This window comes from Semicossyphus pulcher, unplaced genomic scaffold (assembly GCF_022749685.1).
Source record: "Semicossyphus pulcher isolate SPU_LCO1_2020_fin unplaced genomic scaffold, fSemPul1.0.p SCAF_2, whole genome shotgun sequence".
Lineage (NCBI taxonomy): Eukaryota > Metazoa > Chordata > Actinopteri > Labriformes > Labridae > Semicossyphus > Semicossyphus pulcher.
The window spans coordinates 8,696,737-8,724,564 of NW_027211693.1; the positions used below are offsets into that span (position 1 = coordinate 8,696,737).

A 27,828-nucleotide genomic window follows, 5' to 3' on the forward strand; every position below is an offset into this window, starting at 1 on the left:
CTCCGTCTCTTGCTGGAGTTCACCGGACGCCAGAAGCACCAAAAGCAGCAGGAGGATCCCGGTCTTCCACATCGTGCTTGACTGATTGATTGAAACCCCGACTGGCCTTCAAACAGGGGTTAAATTCCCGACCCAGAGAGGGGTGTAAGCAGGAAGATGACCGCCTGGGTTCTTATCTTCCTTATCAAAGAGGAAGGTGCGAGAGTGGATTTAAAGTGTCCAGATGGATGGACCGCAGCTTTTTAAGTCCTGCTGCCCGCGGAGAGCCTCGTTCTGAGCATCGTTCCCCGCGCTGTGAGGCTCCTGACGGACGCAAACCGGGTGATCTTCTCCCCCCGTCTCCGCTCTTCGATGCGTTCAGTCCCACAGAGACGAGCGCGCCTGTCGCTTCCACTCCAGCATCTGTGCGCACGGAGAGGCGCTGCGTCACGGGAGCGGGCGGGGGTGCGCGTCTCCGTCACAACTATAGAGGGAGGAATGGTCCAAAGGGAAGCGCTCCTCCTGCCGGGGAGAGGAGGGAGGAGTTTAGAGAGACATGTCGTATTTCAGTGTCTCTGTTGTCTCTGATGGGCCTAAACAGTGTTTTATAGTCTGATGAAGCACATTCAGGCTGACAGAGGGAAAATAGAAGTGTAAGGAGTGTAACTGAGAACATTAAGTACTTAAAGCTCCTGGGAGGAACTTAGGTTTGTGTGTTTTTCTGGCGCCCCCTGTGGACAAAGCCGTACCTCTTATCGCTTCGCTGAGTTTGTCCTGTACATGCCTAAGTGGTGGTTTGTAACAAAACATCTCATCCTGCTTTCTTTAACAGTCACATGTATCACTCAGTTTAAATTCCTGCCCTGGAAAATGTAAACAAAGGCAGTGTGCGGTTAATCACTTCATCTGAAACTTCCTCCTGAGATGAATTCATCACTTGGGTTAATAATCATACATGAAAGCCAAACATTCACTGGTGTCAGTGTCTTTAATGTGAGGATTTGCTGCTTTTCTCTTGATTATATCATCACTCACTGAGTGTCTTTGAGGTTTAAGAGTTCTGATTGGATGAAACAAGAAAGGCGAAAGCAACAGTTGGGTCTTTAATTCTTGAACTTTTTATAAACTTAAAAACATAACCAAATATACAAAGAAAGTCAATAGTTTAATTAATAAAGATAATAATTATTAGTTGCAGTCCTAGTCTTTGTTGTTTCCCTCTTTTGTAACTTCCTGTCATAGTAAGTAGACTAATAACAGTTAGTTATTTAGACTGCTACATGAGCATAATGAGACAACCTCATTCATTTTATTTGTATGCTCTGAATTTTACATGAGACATTTTGAATCCTTTCTTTGCCTGTTCTACTGTAGCTAACTTCCCATCTGTCCTGCCAACAGGTGCTCTCTGTCTTCCCGACCTTTGACCCCTTCTCAACCCAGAGGGCGGACAGAGGATACCTGAGGTGCAGCCCGAAGGAGAAGATGCGATTGGCTGAGCAGCGATCAGGTGGGCTCTGCTTCTGTCTCGTTGCACAATGACATGCTTGTCCTCTCTGGAGCTCACGGGGGCCCCTCGGCTCCTGGAGACAAGGGGGTCTCCTGTGTGGAGGTCTTTGATCACCGGCTCTGAGCACCTTTCTTCACTGATCACACACACTCATTAGACCTGCAGAGGAGCAGATGGGACTTTGAGCTTAGCAGATGAACTGAAGGAGGAAATTATGAGAGTGGTTGAGGACTTTCTCAGAGTGTTTTTCAGGCTATAAAGAACCTAGTTATACATTTATGTAAAAATACAACCGCAAAATCACCAATATAACAGTCTTCCCTCCTCATATTGCTTTAAAAGTCTGCATCAGGGCTGCAGGGATTCATTCATTCCCCCTGCTTCCTAATGAGCCTCATGTTACCATCATTCATCCTCAATGTCTGTCTGATGTCCTGGACTCAATCCAAATACTACTACTACTGTTGTCCTGTCTTAAGACAACTTCCTGTTTCCTGTAAGTGAGCTGAGGCTCATGTCAGTCTCCCGGTCTGTAAGGAGATTAGCTCTCTAAGAATGTCTGCTGCAGATATACTCTTCCTGAACTCTCCTCCTCCACAGATACAGTGCAGCTCATCCCACAGACAGGTGAGGTCATAGGTGGTGTAAACATTGGGTAATAATAACCTCTGTTCTAAGTGTCAGGAGCTGTGATCTTGTATGCTTCCAAAAGCAGGGAATATAGAGGTCAACTTACCAGCTTCTTCAGAGCTTTGAGCTGTCTCAGTGTTCATCAGGGGTTGGAGTTTCCTCAGACATCATTGAAATTGATCCATGCAGGCGGAATAGCAGTGTGATTTGATCACGTTGTGTTACATTCGTATGTTTAGTAATTTGACTAAACAGTCCCAACTCAAGGTCCCCGTAGCAGGTTTTCTTGCTCTTTATTGGGTACCTTTCTAATTCCGTGTAGGCCTACCTTTCGCCCTCAGAACAGCTTCAATACTTGGTGTCCTGAGAAGAATTGAACAAAGCTCTCGAAACAGAACTTAAAAAATTCTGCCTTGTGGAACAATTGAGATAAATTTTGTGCATTATTATCTGAAGATGTGTAGACCATGGCTGCGACAGGCTGCACATGGTTTGCAACAATACCCCTGTAGGCTGTGGATACCCAGGTAGTAATAAGGGGCTCAATGTGTAAGACGTGTGAGCCTCCTGCAGCCTCAGTTTCCTCTTCTGAGCCAACATGAGTTGAACCCTCTGTGGTTTTTCTTCCCTATTCTGATGTTTACTCTGAACAACAAATGAACCCTTTGACCTCGTCTGACTGCCTTAATTCATTGACTTGTGCCACATGATTGGCTGATTGGATATTTACATTAACAAGCAGGTGTAAAGGAAGGTGTACCCAATGTAGTGGCTGCTGACTTCATACTGTATTATGTATTGCACTATTACAGGTTTATCCCATTACATAAAATCCCATTTCATAAAGAAAATCATATATTAACATTTGACACGTTTTTGACATTAATCATAATAGATAATATATACATAATACTTTTTTTTTTTTCTTTTCGATATTTTGTACTTGAAATCTCAGTACTGGTTTTTGTATACAAGAAATACAGAACTGAAGAAAGTAAAATAATCTCAGGAATTTTTTTTAGACGTTAGAAAATTCAATTGTTTTGCTTTAGGATAAGATGGGCTAGGCTATGGATACTTCACTACAGAGAACAGGCATGTTTTTGCACCCTTGGCCAAAACAATTTCGAGTTTTCAATGCAGTTGTTCCCAAATATCAAAACTTTATAAGACACAACAAATCAGACTGTAGTTTTCCCCCATATTTTTGAACAAGATCCAGATAAGTCAAATGAAGTAACTCTGCGTAGTTAAGGAAGACAATTAAACTTACTGATACTGTGGCTGAGTGAACCTTAAGTCGTAGTTTCACATCTGTAGGAAGTTTGTCTCCCCATGAATCCAAGTCAGGAAGCTGACTCAGACAGCGTGAAGTCTGGGGCTGAAAATAAATATATCCAGTTTCTAAAAAAGAGGAGACACAGCAACAGGGAGAAAAAACAAACTCTTCACAGACACATTTAGGTCTGCACAATGATTCTGCTGCTTATTGTTACATTAAAACAAGACGAGTAAGAAACCAACTTTTATTGATCCAAAAGGGGCATATTTATACAATAATCGAGGTAGGAATTAAATTAGGAACCAAACTGATGAACAAAGCAGGCAGTGTACTGGACCATCGCAGCTTTTATAACAACACTTCTGCCTCGTCTCCATCAGCTCAGAGGAGCCCAGCCGGGTCCGGCTGTGGTTCTGTCAGGTTCTTTTAGACCTCTGAGTCTGAACCAGTCAGACCACAACAAGACTGAGCTCAGGCCAGTGGAGACGAGACATCTGACAAAACCACATGAAGGACCGAGGACAGTCAGATTTATCATATCATATGTGGCAGCTCCAAAAATAGAACCATCGACCTTATTACAACGGTAATGAACATTATTAACGATCAGAATCAAATAAAACGCTGATATGTGTTAACATTATATACATCTTCATTCTGCTTCAAGTAAAACATGAGGCTCCACTTCACATTTGTTTCTGCCAAAGCAACCTTAAATATATTACTCTGTCATATGTTAGACTGAAATCAACAGGAAAAAGAAGTACCTCTTAAATGACAAAATAAATTAAAAAGAAGAATTTTAACTCAAGCAGAAGGATTATCTTAAAACATATCTTAAAAAAAACAATTAGTTTGATATGACAGTAATTTCCAACCCAAAAAATAGTATTTCGTATCAAACATGTAACATATTTGTGCGTAGAATTCTGATTAAACTACCTAACTTGCAGCACAAAACTGTTCCTGTAGAATAACCTTGTAAATATGGCAGGAACCATAAAGTGCTACAAAACTATTATCTGTTGATCTTAACTTATTCGGATCAGATAACAAAGATCATTGAAGACAAATTAAATATTTGGCATTTAAAACTCTCATATAATAATAGGTATATTATATTTTGCTTAGTCTCGATTACATACATGGCTGACAAATGAAAAGCTCAATAATATAACTTATCTATTACATGTTGTAGTCACAGATTTATTCTTATTGCTAAGTTGAAATCAAATCACTCAACAAATTGTAAAACACATGCAAAAAAGGCATTTTGTTGTGGAAATATTGCTTCTATTTTCTACGATGTAAACATTAGAACATTACTTTAGAGTCGAATGAGAAACATGACCCGTCGTACTTAAGACAATACGGCCCATCAGTGCAAACATTCCCCGAAAATGAATACAAATTAAATACCTCTTTTCTAATAAAATGACTCTCTCCTTGTGAAGGTGATGGTGGTTATGTATGTTAGAGATAAGAATTCATAATTTTAAAATGATGATGTGGTTGCCTTGTTTACTTTAATTAATGGTATTTTAATTTGCTGGAGGCGGAGTGCAGCTTGCAGATAAGTTTATGTGACGGCTGTCTAAACAAAAAAGCTCTAATTAAAAGTCACATTTATATCTCCATCAAAGTTTGTAGTGAGGTTTAGACTTGTGAGCTGAGCGGTTGATGGAGCGAGCAACGCACAGACAGTTAAAAATCAGTGTGACTGCTCAGAGCTGTTTCCTAAACTCCCTGGCTTGTGAGCCCTTAAAACAAACTGTTGTCTACGTGTGACCCCCTTGAAAACAATGTGTACCTTTTCTGACTCATTCTGGTCGTTAGAGCAACTTTAGACACCTGAAAAGCATAAATTACAAAGAAGTTCACAAGTAAAGTCATTTTGTGTAGTAAATCACCTCTAGACCCAATGATTTATTTTACTAGACCTTGCAGCTCATGACTCTCAGGTTGAGAAACACTGGCTTTACATCCCAAATTGAAGGAACCTCTTGGATGCTCCTCTTTTCAGCTTATACCACATCTGACTTTCTTGTTGTTTAAGTATCCTTATGGCCACTTCTGTATAAAAGTTTTTCTTGCAATCTGTGTTGATATGTTGGATGACAGGTTAAAATACAAAAAACATACTTTATCCTTTTGAAATCAGGTTTGTTGAGAAAAAGGAAACACCTGAAACAATGAAACCTTATTCAGGTGTTTCCTTAATTTATGTGTTTGGAAGTTTGTTTGTTTTCATGGCTGTTGGGCAAACTGAGAAGTTTCTCTCCTTCTGGTCCCAGTGCTGCTCAGACAGTAAGTGCTTATGTGCTCTCACACTCACACATACGTTGTTTCACACACACTCTCACACCTGAACACTCTGAACCATCCTAACACTTCCACTTCCACACACACACACACACACACACACACACACACACACACACACACACACACACACACACACACACTGACAGTTCATTCTGATGACTGAGCTGCCACAGTCACACTTTCTGTCTCACGTATCTTTCAGCCAGCTGAAGTTTTCTTTGTTAAACTTCTTGACTTCAGGCTTCAGCAACAGCAGGATCGTCTGACACTGAGTGTCCATGCTCACAATAACTTGCTGTATTGCCACTCACTTCAATAAATACTCAGCTTTCTGCTGCTGTTGGCCATGAGAGCCAGCCTGAACGGCCCTTTGCTCTCCGTCTTTCCTGAGTGGTTAATCGCTACATTAGCGGCTGCTCAGTCGATGCGGTTCCCACAGATTGTGAAACGGTCGATCTCCAGCAGGTCTTTGTTTGGAGTCCTGTGCTTCAGCTCGGAGGCTCCTTCTCCCTTGCCCTCCTCTTCATTGGAGAGTGATGGTGCAGTTTGTTCTGGTTCAGGTGGTGGAGTCGGAGGACGGCACACTGGAGCAGCAGAAGTGGTATCAGCGGGCGGTGGAGGAAACAAATCAGACCTGGGAGTCGGCTGAGTGGTCACAGAGGGTGAGGAGTATGGTGGGCTGTAGGGTGGGGCAGGGACCTCCTCAACTTTGGATTCTCCTATAAAGAAAAGTGGTAAAAAATAGTTTAATTGCAAAGAAATAATGTTGTAAACAGTTAAGGTTGCTCAGCTTACTCACTGGTCAGTGTGGCTAATGGACTCTTAACACAATGTTTACACAACCCAGGATGCCTTCAGGCACAGTGCCGAGTGTAGGTCAACCATGTTTGCCAGCACTCAGAGCCCAACACAATCACTTTAGTTAATAGACTTGAGGCATAAAAATAGTCACTTTACACACATAAAGCTCGAGTAAAATGTGAGTTGGGACTTTAAAAAACAGATGCATAGCTGCAAAAACTGAAACACTAAGCTGAAACTTCTCCTTGTTAGACAAGCTGCGACATTGAACCGCAGCTACAGTTAAATATAAAGGAAATTAAAAAAGCAACACTTGTATACACTTGTATATTTTCTTGTAAAAAGTTAGTTTTACAAGATTGATTTAACTCTCACAAGCTACAAACGAGGCAATTAGCTTAGCGCATTATAAAGGATGGAAGCACGGAGATGTAGCTGGTGTGGGGCATCTTATCAGTACCAGGGAACCAGCTGACAACTCATCTAATGGTTTTCTAAGATATTGTTCCAGCTCAAATCTGCTCCTTTGAGGACAACTTGTCATGTTTACAATACTGCTCCTATAGCTGTTAAACAAACAAGATCCACAACGTCTTAATTAATAGACTTAAAAAGGGTTCCTTTAGAGGTAGGAATATTCCAGAATGTTGAACTATTCCTTTAATACAGTTAACTGATGCTCTATAGTATGCTTCATTGCAGACTCCTAAATGTTCGTCTATCACAGAGAAGCGTTAGGAAAATAAAGGGAGAAGAGAAGGTGAGAGAAAAGAGATTTCTCTTGGTTAATTGGGAGAAGGAAAAAGAAGAAGATCGAGCGTTGTGCAGGGAGATGTGCAGTCTGCGAGCATCGATTCTCAGCCTGTAACAGAAGAAGCGAAGGTGTTCTGGCTTGAGTGACAGGGAGTGATTCAACCTGCCGGGTCCACAAGTCAGCTAACGTACATCCACCTGACTGCTCGGTTTCAAGCAGCACAGAGGCAGAATAATAAAATGTGGCCAGAGAAGAAAACTGACGTGGAATATAAAGAAGCGCACTTAGTTATTACCACAACTCCACTACATTATGTGAAGAGAAAACACAGCAAGGCCCTTTAACTTACAGTACAGTTTGTATTACATTAAAAAAAAATCAACCAAACAGAATAATTCATCATATTAGAGAGAATATTAACGAGGCGGTCCATAGAGACGAGCACAGCCCCGGGCTATCTGGCTACAACAAACTTCTAATTCTTACTGTAGACAGAGCTGAACCGACTCTTTACTGTACAGAAACACTGCAGCCTGCTGAGCATATAGATAGAGAGTGTTTGAGTAAGGCTTTAAAAAGAATTAGAAATGTGATACAGGCCGTGAAAACAGATGATTATATTGTAGGCCAAAGGAAAATAAGAAAATGTCAGGTTGTGGTGTTACATTACCTTCAGTTCTGCCTGAATAATTCAGCGATGAATCAGAGAAGAATTTATAATAAGGCAAGCTGTTGATAGTCAATAAATAAACAAGTGCAAACATCTCTCAGCTCCCGAATATTTTCTTCCTTTTCTTGAGCTTTGATTGCATGATCAGAAACAACCAACAGCTCTGCCTGAAGAGGATTTTAACTATTATTATAACATGTGTTCTGATCTTTGCATTATATTACATTTAAAGCGGAGATAATCAAAACTTTATATCACAGCTGATTTTGCTCTATGTAAATTCTGACAGGATTTGCAGCTCTGCGATGGGTCAGAGCGAAACAGAATCCAAAATACAACGAGAATATACCAGTGGATCGTCTAAAAAGACTTCAGGTCTAAAGTCTACATTTCAAACCTGACGATTTTGAACAAACGTGGAATGTCAAGGAGGGAAATCAGGAGAGCAGGCAGCGTTTAAGGCACCTCACGAAACAAATTATTACATACAGCATGTGTTTTTTTAGGAGGCGGGCATCCTAGATTGAGGAAGTGTAGTTTAGCGAGCTCCCTGGCCTCCGCCAGATGACGTGTTTTACGTAGTCGGGCGGAGGTTTTCCAGGGCCCATTGGAGAGGCGGATAGCGCCCTCAAAAGGCACAGAGCGAAATTGCGAATTTCTTTCCTACCATAATGGCATTAGCTCCCCATTACAGCATGATAGGACTGAGGTTGAAAATCGGCAAACTGGCCCTTTAAGAACCTGTGATACACCATCTAAACACGACTTGCCCAGTACCAACAGCAGACACACAAAGTTAGCAACTAGCTAATGAGCACACTGAAACATGTAACTCATAAAGAGGTATATACTTTTCTCAAGCGGAAGTGGAGATTTGAACAAAGCTTAAAGTATGTAATCTGCCATATATAGGATGCACAATTAATGTTATTATACAGTATATCACTGGAAGTATAAATAAGCAACTGATAACAGACAATCAATTTTCTAAGTGAATGATGTGCCAATGATGCATTGCTGGTGTGCATAGAGCAGTGAACCTTTCAGCAGATGTCTTTTTAACTATGATTGCCATTTGGTTTGTTGTTTTTCTTTTAATTACAGCTCTTTCTGTTTGGGTAAATAAACTTAGTCCTTAAGGGTAAGCACGACAAAAGATTTGGGAGAAATGTTATTTGAGGCAGATACAGAATAAACACCGTTTGTCTCTGGAAGATATGAGCTTTGATAAAAGTTAACCACCATATGGGGCTTGAAATGGCTGATGTGAAAACCCTCATTACCCATTTCTGCCCTCTGGACAAAAACATGCAGTATAGACAGATGGCATATTCAGTGTAATGTGAATACAGTTCATTGTAAAGACAAAGACGTGCAGATGAAGTTCATGGTGCAGTGAATCCACTAAAGCAGCAGGTGAAGCCCGAGGCACAGACCAGGAAAAGTGAGCATGGAATGTGAGGTTGCTGGTTGAAATCCCAGCAGCTGAATGTATATGAAGCAAAAGGAGACTTGAATTAATTCCCCAAAACCTCTAAGTATTATACTCTATATGCAGGAGCGTGGAGTCTTAAGCCTGGTATCTGCCGCTTTCTGAGAAACCAGATTTGTTTCAAACACAAGCGCTGGCAAGAGCTTTGATGTTTGATATGACATGATGCACCATCAGGATCTTTGTCATTTAAAGCTCCTGGCTCAGCGCAGCAGGCGGGTCTGAGGCACACAGCAGAATAGATCTGCAGGGATTTGGCTGCGGATGACAGGGAGATACTGCCACCTCCAAATGTGTGTTTGATTGTCTGTGTGTCTCAGATAGAGGGCCTGTTTAACAGTGTGTCAAGATATCTACATGAATGTTAATGAATATATTCATATGTAAATATTTAAATGTTGGACTGAGGGCGTCTTTTGTTGTTCATTTTTGTAAATGTTTAACCTATTTACAATTGGTTAATCTGGAGCACCATAACAGGCCTACATTTCTGTCACTGAAGGGCTAAATCATCACATGTTTGAGCGTACAACTAGCCTGAATTATAGGGAACTTCTCCGTTATTTAATGTTAAATTGTATTGAAATAAAATCTTAGGTGCAACTTAATGTCACATGACCAAATCCAAAGAAAAGTGATCAGTAGGTGTATCGATGAGTCATAATGGCAAACATTTGGTTGTTTGTAGTCATAGCGTGGAAACAATATGGACACTGCAAACAAGAGGTGCTGTATTGTAGTGCTCAGAAGTACTCTAGGGCACTTTAACTCTTGGAAGTAATAGTTACATAAGGTAATTATATCATATTTAATCTAGCGTGAGCAAAATATGTATTTGCAATACATTTATTAAATAAAGTTTGACACAATAGACACAACATTAAATTGATATGCTTGAAATTACGTCAACTCTGCAAGTCATGTACCAAATTTTTCTTCATCTTTCTGAGCTTTTGTTCTGACTTAAGGGAGCGTTAGCGTGTGAATCTCAGTCGGGATCTCATTGTTCCGATTAACACGACACCACTTAAATGCAGATGCTGATTGTGTCCATCAGCTGCCTGAGCCTGGACACTGAGCCTCTTCCTGCCGACATACCTGTCTGGGCACAAGTGTCAGCTAAATGCCTAAAAATGTTAATATAAACCTGCTTCCTCTCTAAGGCACCGCTAGTTTGGTGAGCCTTGTGTTACTTTAGAAACTGCAGTGGTGGACCAACACAGGATTCGGAAGCATTTCATAACATAATTTAAACATTATAAACGACTATTATCCATCTTAATGGGAGACATATACTACAGCAGTGCTTTGTTTCCTTTCTGTGAAATTTAATGATCATCAGTGTTTTATCAAATTCAGTAAATCAAAGTGCAGAGACACAGCAGAGATCAGTGACTGAGTAGGAGGCAGAGAGCAACATGCAGCATTATTCATAAGACAGATGAAATCCCAGGACGTCTCATTTGCAGGATATTTTTTCCAGAGAACTACAAGAATCCTCTCTGAGGTCTCAACACTTTCATATCTCCAAAATGTTACATTTGTAGAATATTGTGAGCCCATGTTCCGTGATTAAAAGCTTTTGTGGAATTCCAAATCAACACGTTTGCTATATTTTCCATTGCTGCTTGCACGGCAGCTGCAAAAATTCAAATTATTTTTTATTTTCTGTATTTAGATCTAAAACCAAGCTGCTGTGTTCACACTGCATAATGACCTCCAGCTGAGGGTTCCTACATGCTCTCTGAATTTTTCATGCTGAAGATATGAGTGCACAATAACATTTCAATGTCTAATGTGCCTGCATTTATTTAAAAAAAATGTATTATTCAAAATAGCTGGTCTTGTGATCTTGTGTTAAAAGCTAGCCATGTCACAAGACTTGTTTATTCTGGTTCATTTTGGGTTTTTTTTTATTCTATAAAAAGCCAAAAAGTCTTAGATTATCATTAGACTACTGACAAGAAGAACCAAGAATTTAAAGAATCCATGACTGATCCCTGACTCATGTGCCTCTTACACATCCAGCAGCAGCAACATTTCCACCATGTTCCCACTTTTTTGCTACTTTTTTATCTGCGTTTGTTTGCTGTTGATGCCCCAACCTTAACCTGAATTTGAAGGCATTGCATGTGTTTTTAGTAACTCCAGGTGATTTAAATGCTTGTAGGATTTTAAAGATTTATTTTTGTTATAGTGCAAAGTAAATTGCAGTTTGATGATTTAGAATCAAGTGACTCAATAAAAAAGGAAGGAGCTATACATTTCTGTTGCTAGCCAAATACGTAGATAAACATTGTTGTCGGAGCCTAGTAATTACTCTGTGTAACATTTTTAAAAGGACATTTACAAGATTAATATTTCTGAAAAAATAAGAAAGAAGTTTCTGTTTTTACCTGAAGGTGTGGGACATCTGTCCTCAGCTTGGTTGGGGCCTTTAGCAGAGGAGGATGGAGTTGCAGAAGGCTTCTCAAACAGTTTGTCCTCCATGTTGGCCCTCTTGACGTAAATGCACGACTTCCCCAGCAGCACGATACTGTTCAACACTTTAAGTGAGACCAGCCTAAAGAGGGAGAAGGAGACTAATAAGAGAGGAGCATTTCTGACTGGAGGAGGTGTTTTTTTCCCTTCATCATAACTACAGTCTTCTACTGTTGAGAGTAACTCAGCTGGAAGAATACATTAACAATAAAAGCACCAAATAAAAAAAGCTTTCCTAGCTCTGATGTAGAGCTTCACTTATGTTGCTTTCTTATTAGTAGATGGCGTTTAATATTAGCAAATGTACTATTTCACATTGGCCTCTGTTATTGTTTTTGGCATATATTGAAGTGTTTTATTAAATATATAATTCTATCTATCGGGTCGGAACAAGATGGACTCTTAATATTGGTAAATTTTGAGAGAGAAAATAAAGAGGATTTTGATTTTAGTCATAACTGAGCAGCCATTTTTCTTGCAGTGCGGTGCTGATATGCAGCAGTGTTATCACAGAGCTGTCTTGAGCTGGGCCACAGCTATAATGAATCTCTTCTACCATCTGGTTTCGATCGCCACTGTTCACATCCCACCACTGACACCGGGATGTTGATGTGCACCATCCCTCTGTGTTTCTGGGCTTTGCTTTAAGGCCCTGACTCTGACACTGTGACGAGAGAGAGATGGACACATTTGGGTCTGTGGACCACTGCTCGCTGTGACAGGGCGCTTCGGACTGAGAGACTCAGCACGGCTGAATCTTTGCCAAGGCACAGCGGCCTGTGCAAGCCGGAGCTATTTTTAAATCAGGGGGTGGGGAAGGCCAGAGATGGCACTAGAGATGACAACATTGTATTCTTCACCCCGAGGGAAACTCTTCAACGGTACGAGCCCAATGGGATCCGGCAAATGAGAAGAAGCGAGGCTATCAGCAGCTCAGCACAGGGAGAATGTGAGGGCACAGTGTTAATGCTTATGTAACAGTGTGTGTCTCTGAAGCTGACTGTGTGTTTATGACAGTCACTGCATGTGTTAGTGTGCATTCGAAAGACCCTGCAAGCATGTGTGCATACGGAACATTAGAGTTTGTGTGAGAGGCTCTCTGCACGATTACAACAAACAATGTAAACATTAAAATATTCACTGACACGGGACTAAATGAAAAACATAGAAAAATGTGGAAATATAGATTCAGTGTTTTTTCAAAAAGAGGGCAGGAATGACAAAAGTTCCTATCCTCAGAGTAATGTGCGTGAACCACTCAGACAACCAAAATAAGTGTCTTTAAATCTTCTAGCTTAATTAGAGTCAGAATAAAAAAGATGTAGCACACGCAGAATGGAAATGCCATGATCAGTACAACAAGTACAGCTATATTAGGCTTAAAAGCTCTCTCAATTTTCAATGCTGGGCAGGGCAAACTACATCAGTAATATCAAAGACAGCAGTTTAACTTTAATAGACTTACCCGAGATAAAAGAGGAACACACACGTGTATGACAGAGCTCCGTGAACCTTCACAGAACTCATTACCACTCGGATAAGCTGTTAAAACATTAAAAAGCAGAATTCATTACAAATAACAAAAACGCTGAATTTCATCAGTTGTGAGAAAAATGAGGCAGCTATTCTCACTTTATGGTAGTTTGTAGAAACTTCTTGGTAATGTTTATGTGCCAATGACTAACTCTTTTCTGGTATTTAGTGTTTGAATCTCTCTTACCAGAGCAGCCAAAGGCAGAGGGATGAAGCCCATCCTCCGGGCCACTGAGTCACTGTAGTCTGTACAAGCCTACACAGTGATGGACAAGCACACATTTCAGCACTCAACAAAACTGCTTGATTAGCTGTGTAGGCTCAAGCTGTTTATGTAAGTATAATAATGTTATTTTGAATAAAGAGACAGTAGCTCACATTCTTCTGTCGACTGCTGACGAGATCGAAGGCCAAACTGGCTCTGTATTCGCTGTACACCTGAGAGAGAGACAGAGAGACAGAGAGAGAGAAGCAAGATTAAAGAGTATAGGAGAATAAATGTATTTGTTAGCTGGAGAATGAGACTATTTTAGAAATTATTAATTTGAAGTTTGGTTCTTACATCTGCAGTGATGTCGTTGAATTTGGTGATAAAGGCGTGTTTGATGATGTCAACAATAATTTCCGAGGAAACGACCATAAAGACATCAGGAAACATCACCCACAAGTGATCTGAGGGGAGAAGAAGAAATCAAACAAGAAATTATGTGCATTAATTGTTTACTATATGCTGGTGTTATATTTATTTCAATTAAGTGAATGAGGACAAATTAATCAACATTTCCATTAATGTGCCAGTGTTAACCAGCTGACTAGTTTTCAGCTGAAAGGTGCCATCAAGACAGCAATGGTGACAAAATACACATAATAAACTTATAAACAAATAAGCAATAATAGCAAAATAATCATTCTAAAGTCAGTGAAGAAGCCTTGCTAGTAATACGGCAACAGTATCCTCTTTTCAGTGCATGTAGCGATGCAAGCAAGCAACACAAATCTGTGGGCAAAACAATGATTTCTTCACTACTTAACGAGCAAATCAGCTTTGGCTCTCATTACAACCATTTCTCACAAAGGGTTTAGCAGGAGTTTTGGTTCTGTATAGTGTAAACAAAGAAGCACAGACGCCGCTAATGCAGCATGGAAGATAAGTAAATTACTGGGGACTTGTGATGAGTATACCTCTTTAGCAACAGAAGGCTGTAGCTCTGCCAGTATTAGCACATCACTGTTATGATTTCAGCTGACACGCCACGTCTGTCATCTACTGTGTGTGTGGCTTTGAGACTGGCAGGAGGAGATGACTGTTTTCAAAGGGCTGTCATACAGAAACGCCCCGCTCTCATCCCTCACTTTGCTCTGCTGCATTCACTGAGATTTGTGAGAGAGGAAGATCCCCAAGGTGTTGCAGTTGCTCAACCAAAAAGCAAAACAGCAGCGAGGAAGCAGCTCGGCATGTATTTTTTAATTTCTACCCCAGCAAGCACCATTTCCAAAAAGCAAAACAATGATGAACGTACCTGGGGCAGCATGCTGTCTGTTTGCATTAACTTTAATATTATATCTGCAATTTGAGTAAAAAATAGATAATTACCTGGGTTCCACGCAAACTGCTCCATATTCCTGAGACATACGATTAGCAGGAGGACGTAGCTGGTGAACCGTTCTTTTATATCTGCAGGGTCAAATGAACAATTTTGTGATTACAATCTCTGAACTGTGCAACAACGAAGCAAAGTAGCATTAACATTCAAGACACATCTACAGAAACTTTCACCCACATTAGGTTTCCTTGCACAGTAGTTATGTGTTTAAGCAGGTGGTGTTAAAGGTTTGAAAGAAGGTTTTCATTTAAGTCATATCTGTCAGTTTTACTTTGCAGTGCTGCTGCTGAAAAAGAAGCTATGAGCACTGCTTATATATTTCAGCAGCTTAAAGTCATACCACACTATTGCATGCTATAAGCATCAGTCTACTATAATTTAAAGATGCAGCTGTAAATGTTTAGCATGCAATCATCTCTGCTGATAATACAGTGCTAGTTAGGAGCATTGCTCAGCTCCATAAACAGGAAATCTTCCAAGATGTGAGTGAGCAGTGGGAGGGAAATGGCAGCTGATTAAGGCTTATTCTCTTCTGCTGTCATTAGGATACAATAAGTGTGACAGAGATAAAACCTACTGCCTCGGGGAATCAAAGGGAAAATGAACAATACATTTAATAGCTCGGTATTCAGAGAGCCAAATGGATACATTCATAAAGGGGTTGTACAGCTTGTGAAAAGGAGAAACCTTTTTTGCTAAAGATGTCCCTTGTGTTGAATGCCTTTCCATAGTATTATGCTCAACGTTGAGCTGAATATCAAACTAAATATATGTCAGTTTTACATCTAATCAACAGAAATGGAGAAAAAGCTGATGCATCAAAGATATCCCAGGCTAAGAAGTTACTTTTTGAAACGAGAAGGTGTAGCTTTTGTTTTAAACACAGTATGAGGCCAACAAAACTTGTTCTACCACCATTTTTTGGTTCCAGCTTCTGGGCTGTGAGGATTTGCTGCCTTTTATTCCTTTAGTTTTACTGACTGGCAAATGTATTAGTTAACTAATCATTGCAGCTTTAAAACCAAAGGACCTGATTAAAAGTATACAGAAAAATAGATATTGAAACAGTTGAGTTATACTGGAGGATTTTGTTTTCTCATTCAACAGCTGTTGACCTGAGATCTGCACTAAAAGGAACACTTTCCCTTATGTAGCAGTGAGCAGTAATGAGCCCGTGCAGCAAATAATAATTCATCACAGATCTAGGAGACTGTGAGACACTCGGTGTCCATGAATATTCATACAGGTATTTCATTTTGTAAATGTCACTTCTGGGCTGCCTGACAACATCACATCAAGAAGTCAAAAAATACAAAATGCTTTAATTTTACCAGTTAAGGTACTTTAAGAGTTAGGTTTTCTTGCTCTTTTCTAATATCTTACCACTATTGGACATTTGGAATAAGTTGTTCTTCCCAAATTTCTTGAACACGCTTCCTTTGATCTCCACAAACTGTGTTTGAGAAAACAGAAGGACAGAGGAAGAAATGTAATTAGCAGCATTAATGATCCAAAAACAACAGAAAACCGTCCTATTGCAGCTGCAACAGCAACGTTTCATCATCAACCTGCCAAGTTTAATTTACAGGGATACATCTGCTTATAAATTATATAAGTTAAATGTTTGGCAGCCTGTGTGCTTGCATTTTGTTTGTAGAGGACTGAAGCTTTGAAGCTCTGAAGTTTGTTGTGTGCTACAATATCTTTGGTTCACATGCTTGTGTCTGTTGGTGTGTTTGTGTACGCACGTTGTTGGACATCATGATGGTGAGCAGGGACTTGTTGTGCGAGTTGAAGGCGACATTGAGGGTGGAGGCTTGGACCATGATGAGGATGGCATGGAGGACTGATGAACAGCCACTCAGGAAAACAACTGAATTAGGCCATGTCTACACGTACACGGGTATTATTGAAAACACAGTTTTTTTCCTCCTTCGTTTCCCGTCCACACAAGCACGGTTATAAAAAATCCCCGTCCAAACGGAAACGCAAAAACACAACAGAAACGCTGTCATGACAACGCCACACCAACAGGCAGTGATATAACCCGGTCATACAAAGAAAAAGAAGAAGAATCGCGGCCAATCAAATGTCTGAAAAAATCTATCCCGATGCGGCTGATCCTCAATGTAGTAGACAAATAACTGTACATATATGTGTACACATGCAAAAAGTCCTGTTAAGCATCACTGTTTATGTCACATCATTGTGCAAGGAATGTCGCCTCTTTTGTGACGCCTCACAAAGGAGATAACGGTGCACAGCCTGATGTTACGAGCCAAAAACGCCAGTTACCCCGTCTACACGTCTCCGCCGAGTTTCTAAAAGTCTTTACCCTGGCCGGAGTTTTACAAAAGATCTGTTTTCAGTGACCTAAAAAGGCGTTTGTGTGTGGACGAAAGGCCAAAACGCAGAGAAAAGTCTATGTTTTGAAAAATACCCGTGTACGTGTGGACATAGCCTTATACAGTCAAGTGAGACTCATATTTCTGCAGTGAATGTAGACAAGAAGGATACAGACATAAAAGACGGCCATGATGAAGTGAGGAATTACTCCTATACTGTCTCTTTTCCGTTCTTTGGGTTCTGTGGCGGTCCAGTAGAGAGCATCCAGGATGTCTTGACCAAAGGAGGAGAAGAGGCGGTCAGCCACCTGACAGAGGAATGACAGGAAAAATCATGACTTATTAATAATAATGACACTCTGGTCATTTCCTCTTTTATCCTACGGACATGAATGCATCTTATTATATTGTTTGTATGTGTTGCCACTTAGTATCAAGCATCCATTTTAATTATGCAATCTTGTTTTGATAAAATCGCAGCCCATTCATTTAAATTTCATGCAAGCTGTCAAGTAAGCTTAATAACGCTTCAGAACTTCACTGTTCATAACGTCGAGTGGATTCCAACAACATGACATACTGTCTGCATGTTTTGCACCTTCAACTTTTACCACATCAGTTTTGTTGCAATAGAAGAGTATTGAGAATTGAAAAGCCTTCATTGATGCTGTACATTGGATGATTCATTTGTAACTGTACAGCATGTGGGAGACACAAATAACATTAAACATATCTTGCACGTTAACTGAGACTTCAACATCTGTAACTAGAGGCTGCAGGTGTACTACCGGCCTATAATGACCAGCGCTATCTTTCACGCTGCTGTGTCTGGGGATTGAGTGTGATGGTGAAAGTCACTAACAAGCTTAACAAGCTAGTTAGAAAGGAGGGCTGCCTCATTGTTTCCCATTATGTGCCACAGGAGATCATTCCTGCCAACGGCCATCCAACTGTGTAACCCATCACACTTTTTAACTAGCTTGTTAAGCTTGTCAAAGTGTGAGTGCACTAACTGGACTCACAATTACATTGTCTGGAACATCTAGTACACTATAACCATCCATCTATTGAAGTGGGGTGAACTTTCTTTATCAGCAACAAGAATGTTTTGAGAATTCATTTTCTTTAAGTTTACAAATGCATGATGACAGATCAAGTGCACCAGTGGCTGTGTCCATACATCAAATGTGTGAATATTTAAGTCCAAATATAATATTTAAGTCAGATGTGAGTGTATAAAATGTGAGTTACCTCCAACATGTTGTAGATGATGTAGAGTTTGATCACAGACTGTCCTCTGATCAGGTGGTACATCATGGAGTAATCGACGTAATGCATCATGGAGAAGCACAGCACCAGGATCAGGCCCTTCAGCACGTCACACACCTGCGCTGGCTGCAGCAGCCGAGACCCACTGACCACACACACACACACACACCAAACACACAGATACTGTAAGTTCATCTTTCTGTGCTAAATATAGAAACAATCCTACAATTAACAACTTTTGAGACATTGAACACACACTGGCATGCTGGGATGATGCAGTGTACTAAAGAGTAGTTCATGTGTTTAACAAGCACACATAAACCGTCATTGCCTGAGTGACTAATTAGGTCTGTTTGTATAAGGTTACAATATACTTATATGCTGAATAAACGAATAAACATGACTACGAGAACACAAACATTTGCCATCAGTGATACAGGGACCCATGTATCTGATCTAAGTCCTAAGATCTATCTACTTTTAATATGCTTCTGTTTTGTTCTGAGCTTCTGCTCCAACAAGATCAAATCTTTGTGGTTCTTATCTACCAGACAGACCACAACAAAAAATATATTTTTAAGACTTTGAAGCAGACATTTTTAAAAGGAAATGCAGGCTTAACAGTCACAAACCACAAGAACAGCAAAGCATGTTTTTAATGGGTAATAACATGTGTTTCTAACATGTGCAGCTTCATAATTAATAGCAATGGTTGGCTGTGGCAGCTTAGGAGCATGTTAAGAGGGCTGACAAATCCATAGGACCAATATTTACTATGACAGGGGTAACCGATAAGAGCCAGAGAGAGCTTAACTCTTAAGACATCCTGCATATTCTACATGTCAGCTGTGCGACTGGTCCGTATGTCTACATCCACCACAAACTACAGCTACAAAAATATGTGTTATCTACTCCACACATGAGCTTTTGAATGATCGTTAATGCCAACTTCTGTATTTTCTACCATTACGGTTTTCATAAAAGCAGTGCAGTGTTTTTCATTGCCACAAAGACTAAACTTCCGTTGCTCTCTACAACAGCTATCTCTCTGAATATTGCATAATCAGTAAATCCCTGTAAACCACACAGACTAATCCTACACTAACTTAATAGTGCACAAGACATGGTAGGACAATAAACTACTCTAACAGAAAATCATTACCTTCATTAACTTAAGCAGCTGGTGGTAAATCTCGCATCACAACAACAAGCTATTCCTCAGCTCTCACACTTTTTTAAAGACAGGAGAGGAAAAGAAATCACGTTTCAGTCAGGGGCTGGAAGGTGTACACATCTTAGCTATCTTAGGAGCTGACTCCAAACTGAGAGACGAAAACAAAAAAGGCCTGAGTAAGGGAAGATGTGTAAATTAGCTTAATCAACTGTGTCTCACTGTCTTCTGAATCTACGTGCAGCTGAGCTGTGAAGAGGGCAAGATGTGAGGAACATCTGGGCCTTTTCCCAAAGCATGAAAGACCAAAGAACAGTTGGGGTTTAGAATACAATGAACGTGCAATAGGATTTCTAGGAATTACACTGATGGTGTGAACTTACATAGAAGCCATTAACCCTTATTGTTTTCCCTCCTTACTATCTCTATAATGATACAAATGTCTTGCAGTTTGGTTTTCTGGTGCTGCAGCTCCATCCAGTGGTCAGGTCGGTAAAAGAGGCATGGTTCAAATATAACAACAGCTTGAAGTCTCCTACAGATTATATGTTTACTGTAAAAGAATATATTAAGGGAAGAAGTACAAGATTTGAAGCTTTTTTTGCCCAAGAATCAGTTGTGACTCATTCCACATTTATTATCTATACTATACCGATCCCATACTTCTATTTTCCTAGATAACAGACTTCAGCACCGCATAGTTCAACTATAATTCAGTTATTTAAATTCATCTAAAGTATATGCTTGACAATGGAATAGTTCTGCAAGGCACAAGAGAATGATTACCTGGATCCAAGCCACTTCTTAATATATTTTTATTACATTTTCTGGCCAAAATAACAAAGAATAAAATAACAAACCCTCTCTGTAATCCTTTTGCTGTCTCGAGGGAATTTCTCCAGAATCCTCCAGTGCTTGTTGCTCTGGTGCAGCCTTTGTCACAGTTACCTAAATGAACTGTATTCCCTTGGGCGTTTGCTTTTATATTTATTTTTGATTGGACTACATTAATAAATGAGACGACTCTTATTAGCTTTTTGCTTGCGGGGCATTTGTTGCACTTGTATTGCAACGCTGTCTTTCTCTCCTCCGAGCAGCGGTTAAGCTCCACCCGTAAAACACCATGAACCATAAATGACAGCAAAACCCAAGAGACTTTCACACTGAGCTGAGATGAAACGAGTGCACATAAATTAGGTAAATAACAAATACAAAGTGTCATACTGTGTTTTGCTGTTAATAATACTGTGTGGTGTTTCCCCGCGGGAGAGCTTTGACCCTGTTTTTACACAGACGGAGCTCAACAGATTGGAGGAGAGACAGAGAGTTGGCAAATTGACAGGCTTTACTCGCAGAGTTTATGTACCGCACATGAAAGCTTCACCAGTAAAATCACCTGTGTGACAGCTGGTTGAAAACAAAGGATCAGTTTGCGGCCAATATATCACAACATAGCAGATACTATTAAGTAAAAAAATCAAGTATAAAGGGGACTGCTGTTGAACTAATACCGAATAAAGTGTGTAAAACTTTGGGCCTCTCTGATCTATAAACATGCCTGAGTTCCTAAAGAAAAAAGTGATGCCTTCAAATGTCTTATTTCAAACATTTTCAACCAACCAAGACCAAGAATTTAAAAAAAAGCAGCAAATCTTTAGATTTTGTGCTTGTGAAAGTCTTAAAAGATTAATCAATAACACAATTATTTCTTGTCCATTCCGTGTCAGTGTTCTGATTGAATTATGGATTCAGTCTGTCTGTTCTAATCGACAAAATGACACTTCTCTCAGAAACGTGTTGGTAAAGAGCAGCTTTGGTATTCAGGTGGTTCAGGTATTAATGTGTCTTATCCCCAACATGTGCGACACACACACCGTTCCCTAGAGGCAGAAAGCTGCTGCAGCCGGCTGGTAGCGTAACCTGCACAAAGCAGTCTTCACTATCGCTATTCTGCAAGTACTATCTCCCCGGCACACATGTGAATATTATATGTGTGAGTGCAGTCAGTTATATGCTGCATTCCAAGTAGCCATCACTATGTGCCATTCAGGAGTGTAGGCATTAAGACTCTGCACCAGGAACAGGAGCTTGATTTCTGATAAAAGCGCTTGTTAGAGAAGCAAACCGAGGACCAAAAAGAAGCTGTTTTTCTTCTGTAGAGCAGCTGGGGGTTTGTGTGCAGGGAAGCATAGTGTTTACTTTCCTCAACAACTGCCGATAGATGCCCTTAAACAAGACAAATGAGCCCCAGACTGTTCCAGAGGAGCTGTGCAGTAGGCAGCCCTCCAGTTTAAGCATGTGCAGCTGTATCACTGACAAGCAGCACGGTGATGAGAATGAGCATGCACTCTCAGCAAACCTTCCCTGGATGAACAAACAAAAGCACCAGACTTATGAGGACCCAACATGGCCGCTCAGGCTTGGAGAACATGACGTGTGGGGCCAGGCTGTATATTGATGGACACAATGGAGATGAAGAGAAACTGGTGAATGGATGAGGAGGCCAGTTCAGGACAGTGACAGTGTTGGTGACACCTTGAAAGGCTTTAAGGAGCGTACCTGCTTCTTCTGCAGTAGGGGCATGTGCGTGCCCTGCAGGGGGGGTGAAGGCAAGGGGAGAGTCAGACAGAGGGTGAGACGGGCAGGAGGACAGGAAGTGTTCTTCTGAGGGGCTCGTTTACATACGCCTTATGGCTGTGTGTTTACCACACCCCTTTTTCATTTGAATATTACATTCCTATACATCCTCTTCATGTGAACAGAAAGACAGCGACATCATCCTGCTACAAGGTAAACCATTAATTGGACAAACTTTGACAGCTGATGTACAACAAGTGAAGGACAGAAACCTTTACCAGAATGACTTAAAGTCCTATCAAATTCTTACTGAAGAGGAAAACAGCCGCCTTATTAAAAACTACATTAAATGTTTCCTGCTTGTAAAGAAATACACAAACAAATGCACTGATTTAAATACTGCAAATATAATGCAGTGGATAATATTATGTTTTTCTAATGTTGTATTTCACCAGAATGTGGAAATGTTCTGTTAAAAGAAGTGACCATACATGACCATGTCTGAAAAGAGAACCAGAATGAATGTATTTTGCAAGGCCTTTTTGTGCAAGTTTAGCTCATGTCTGCTAGTTTACAAGTATGTCTGTTCATAATAAAACAAGGAAGTGTAAGTGATGCATTGCTTTAAGATGACCTTGGGACAAATCATGCTCATATATCAAGCAGAACAATCTCACCAAAACATTTAAAGTCTTGTATATGTTTGTATTCATGTCTCTCTTCCTCTCTCTAAGACATTGACACTTTGCATAGTTATATATGCTTGCATGCTATTTATCATTTGCATGTGTTTTGATTTAAAGTTCAGTCAGACAAGAACACACAAGACCAAAATGATTTGCAATACATGGTAATATATATATATATATATACATGTATATATCAAAGCTAGAAAACAATAGTAATCTAAATGTTGTAAATTATATTTTATAAAACACTTGAATGTCTAAACCTTCTACTCATGTGCTAGCACTCACTTCCAAATTGCCATGTTCTTTCTACTCAGCTTTTTATGTTAAATTACAAATTAAGTCATACAAACAAAGGTACCCAGAAATGGCAGCAAGCAATACTCTCAAACAGACCTGGTGTTGTTGGTAACCCTAAACATGTCACATGTCAGAGTTAAAACAAGTTAAGACTCATTACTTGGGTTAGTTTAAATTTGTTCTAAAAAAAAAAGTAAAACCTGGGGCGTAATGATGATAAATTATTGTAATGTAATGTTGAATATAATACATGTAAATATTAGATAAGCTGTAGTTGAAAGAGCATAAATCAGATTTTTTACATACTTTGTTTAGACCTGAGGCTTGTGCTGCTGTGCCACTATATCAATATGGGTTTGTTTCTTATTTTATAGATAGAAAAATGTGTTTTGAGGCTCTGACCTGAAGCCACAGCATGGCAGGGTGAGGAAGCGAAGCACAGCCAGCAGCACCCTGAGGGGCAGCAGGGTGAAGACGTACAGGAAGGCATCCACACACAGGAAGAGGCCAAATGTCATCAGCTGAAAAGATCACAGAGCAACACCTCCAAGTCAAACAAGTATCTTCAGTATGTGGTTAGAAAGTTAAACAAAGATCATCAGCCTGCACACACGTCTACACTTCATCTGGTTATATAAGTATATCTCTGTTTTGAACAAGGAAATAAATAAACTATAATAATGAAGATCAATAGAATCAGCTGAAGTTTTTTTTTCTAATCCACAAAGCTGAAAAAAATGTATTTCTATGAAAGCTTATGACCACCAAAACCTACACTTAAAATAAAGACTATGTCTAAACCCAATGATAGAGCAGACACATACCTTCACAGCTTCCCACATACATATTAACATTGCCATGTAATTTTAAAATAATGTTGAAGAGAGGTGAGTTTAAAGCATGTTGATATCCTCTCCTACTCCTACGACATGAAGGCACTGAGGCATGTTTTGGAAGAAGCTTGAGGGAGGTTCCATTTCTCATTGGTGGATTCTGTCTGACTTTTCCTGGGGGCTTGTCAAGTGCGGGTGAAGTTGGTTAGTGTGCTTAACATAGTAAACTCACTGAGGTCTTTTATGCTTGCACACATTCCTCTCTCTCTCCCCCAAGGAAAACCAAATGAGTGAGAGCTAGATTAGTCTGGGCTAGCTTGTTCAGATGTGTTTCAGTAGCGAGACGGGCTTCTGAAACCCCCCAAAATAAATACAAAGACCTTTACATTACATGCAAACGTACAGGATACCCTCAATGGTCTTATTGTTGAATTTGGATGCATACTTGCGATAATATTGTGTGAATTGTTTAAATAACTGGGGTCAGTCTTTCTTATTGGTAATTACCAGGTATCATGGTTAAGTGTGTGATATATTCCTAGAAGAGGCAGCGCACATTTAGATAAATCCACATTTTATATCAACACTGCCACCTGGTGGCTTGTGAGAAGAACTACAAAAACATACTGCTGTCAGTGAGACACATGGCAATTTTTCTTTTTTTTTTAACTAAAATATTATTTTTAAATGATGGCGTTTATGTCTGCACATTACTGATTCTTCTTTAAAGGAAAATGAATCACTTAGTCTCTAAAATGTCAAAAATAAATAACCAACTTAATTACACCGACATGCAGGCTAATTCATTTTAATTTCTAATAATATTAAATGGAGAAACAAGCTGGTTGTATTTAACAAACAAATCTTTGGCATTTAAAACTTGATAAATGACCAAAACAATTCACCAATCATTTAATCAGTTCAGCATTAATACTAAACATGTGGGGAGATTATCCGATTTAAGACAGACTCAGACTGAAATAATCATGAGCTTATTGAGAGCTGTAAACTGACATGTCTTATGAGTGTTTCTGAGAATGACAGCACACAGAAGGAGATAGTGGAAGAGAAAGAGGAACAGCAGCTGAGTTCAGGACTTGTACCTTCTCCAGCTCCTTGGGAATACGCATGCATGTGTAAACTCTCTCTCTGCGCTCCGTGTACTTTGCCTCATTGTGTTCAAGGAAGTAGCCTCTGGTGAGCTCTGCTGCAATGAAGCGCGACAACGATGGATCTGGAACAACATTGGGTCACCAGTGTTAGCACAAGGCCATTGTCTGCAACAATTACAACCACAGCTATCAACACAATGACAGTGCAGAGCTTTTGAGTGTTTCACTGCAAAGTGAAAGAGAAGGAAACTTCTCTGAATCGTGTAAACGAGGTGGTTTAACTGTTTTTTTACTCTCTGTCTGATTCAGTGAATTACTGATACAACTTTATAATGGCTGAACATGCAACATAAAGCTCTTAGTGTTATAAATTAGGTTTTGTCATGGCTAACATGACTCTTTAAACAAAGCATATGATAGTGACTGTGTTATCACACTCTGGCATACCCTTTAAAATTCAATTCTATATTTTTATGGATACATAAAATGAAACTATGGCTTAGAGCATGCAACTGAGGATAACTTTTTCAATTCTTCCTTTAATGGTTTGGTCCATGAAATACCGGAAAGTTAAGAGCTCAGGACAACATCTTTAGATCGTCAGTTATACCCACATGCTGTCTTTAGATTCTTTCCACTTGACTTTAACCTCTGAGAACCTGCCAAAGATGTCATGCTTCATAACCCAGAGACAAAGATTGATTGTAGATTAAACATCATATGACCTTAACGTTTAATGTTGGCTTAACATGCAACAGTTATGTTGTTAAAGTCTCAGTCACACATTGAGCTGAAACACATTAGGGTTTTAAAGGAGTGAAGCAGAAAAAAATGTGAAAGTAAGTTTTGCTCCAACAAGCATGCCTGGATTACAAAGACAGCTAAGGTGCAGTAATATATTTTAATTACCAGACATTTAAAATGTCCCCTCTTGTCCAAAGTGGCTTTCCATCTCAGCTGCAGTGCCTTTGGTAATTGTACTTTATACTGTTAAATATTTATTCAGTAGTGTTTACTGAACCTTCAGTAGTCACTTTACTTAGGCTATTCTTCACTAGATAAACTCAACTATCTGCAGGGTCAAATGAGGATCAATGTGAGTGTGTGCGGCCCATAAATAATGTGAACCAGCGCTAGACAAAAATCTGTGACTGTAATGAGAATATTAGGTATATTTCCACAGTAAATACTTAATAGCTGTTATCAAACATTGTGCCTCAATAGTATTAAGATGGAACCACAAATTGTGATAGCTAGTTTCAGTGACATTACTCATCAAAATATTAACAGGGGAGGTGTCACTGCATCAGGACTACAACTATTTTCAGACTCTCGCATACATTTTTTGATTAAGTGATTAACAATTTTGTCCATAAAAAGTTAGACAATGGTCAGATATGTCCTTAATAATATGTTGCAGTCTGAGCTGGCTCATTTGAACGTGTTATTAAATCAGACCCACAATGCAAAACACGAAGACATTCAGTTAGCCACCTGACAAAGAAACAGATCTTCACATTGGAGAAGCTGGAATTAAAAACTGCAATAAAGGACGCAGCTATCATGACTTGTGAGCAACTAGCATTGAGTTACCATTGTAGGTGATAACATATCATGCCAATTCTGACGGGTCTCATAATTTAGTTCAACACCTGTAAAGCCTGATTTATGAACACCCGGAGGTGAAGAATGTGGCATTACATAACGTTCCTACCTAATATACAGACTCTGTGTTTACCGCTCACTGAACTTTTTGCAGCTACAGGGGCGTATTGAGCAGTCATGTACACCAACTTTGGACATTAGTACAGTAGCCTCATTGTGAGAGAGAAGATCCAGAACTAGTTTTAAAGAATGACTCTTTTGTGTCAGTCACATAGTTGCTTTTATCTACATGTTGCATTATTAGCTAGCTTGCTAGTTCATCAAGCTAGCAGTGACTGTAATTAAACAAGCGTTGACAGCTCCACTCAGCTTCCACGACACAACGCTTACTCCCGGAGCTTTAATAACTTATTTAGACTCACAATTATTATATTTATCGTTTAAATAATATGTTTCTCAGGTCCCTTTAGTAATAGTGCTAATGTACATACCGTCAAGACACTTATTTAAGGCATTTAAGAGGTCTACCGTTTATTAGCTGTAACGGTTGTAACGTCCGTTGGGGGGAACGGTTGAACGTTTACCTGATGGGTGCTCCCGTTGCTCCCGTTGCTCCCTCCTGACAGCACTAATATCGTAAAATCCCAACGTTTCCGGCAGTTCTGCAGTTATACCGATTTTACCCGACCTGTGCAAATCATCCCACGGTCGTTTCTGTCTTTTCTTTAGCTCAATTTCTGTCTCTTTCTCTTCTGACAGCTGCTCAGTCCCCGACAAGTCCGCCATCTTTACTTTGCCCGCCGTGCAACGTCATCGCCTTGTAGGTAAAAACAAACGACGTCACAGATGTGGAAGTTACCTGGCAG

The 27,828-nt window shown here is 39.9% G+C and overlaps 1 protein-coding gene across 1 annotated transcript; it reads right to left on the reverse strand.

The window, feature by feature from the left end:
* Positions 1-3,665: 3,665 nt before the first annotated feature.
* On the reverse strand, positions 3,666-27,748 carry tapt1a (transmembrane anterior posterior transformation 1a). The gene is made up of 15 exons (XM_069669756.1): positions 27,547-27,748; positions 25,349-25,479; positions 23,815-23,933; positions 22,406-22,438; positions 18,658-18,820; positions 17,579-17,714; positions 16,810-16,907; positions 16,445-16,514; positions 15,052-15,132; positions 14,020-14,129; positions 13,836-13,895; positions 13,645-13,713; positions 13,390-13,466; positions 11,840-12,006; positions 3,666-6,445 (listed from the first exon to the last, which is right to left on the reverse strand). The coding sequence occupies exons 1-15, from the start codon at positions 27,746-27,748 to the stop codon at positions 6,144-6,146; spliced, it is 1,818 nt and encodes a 605-aa protein (XP_069525857.1). The 3' UTR covers positions 3,666-6,143.
* Positions 27,749-27,828: the final 80 nt, after the last annotated feature.

Bases quoted from the DNA above. Each gene is read 5' to 3' on its own strand.
- tapt1a (XM_069669756.1), bottom strand. From the start codon at position 27,748: ATGGCGGACTTGTCGGGGACTGAGCAGCTGTCAGAAGAGAAAGAGACA. The intron at 22,439-23,814 runs GTCAGAGCCTCA...CCCCCCCTGCAG, and splicing joins CTGCCATGCTGTGGCTTCAG to GGCACGCACATGCCCCTACT. The intron at 12,007-13,389 runs GTAAGTCTATTA...CTCCCTCTTTAG, and splicing joins GTGTTCCTCTTTTATCTCGG to GCTGGTCTCACTTAAAGTGT.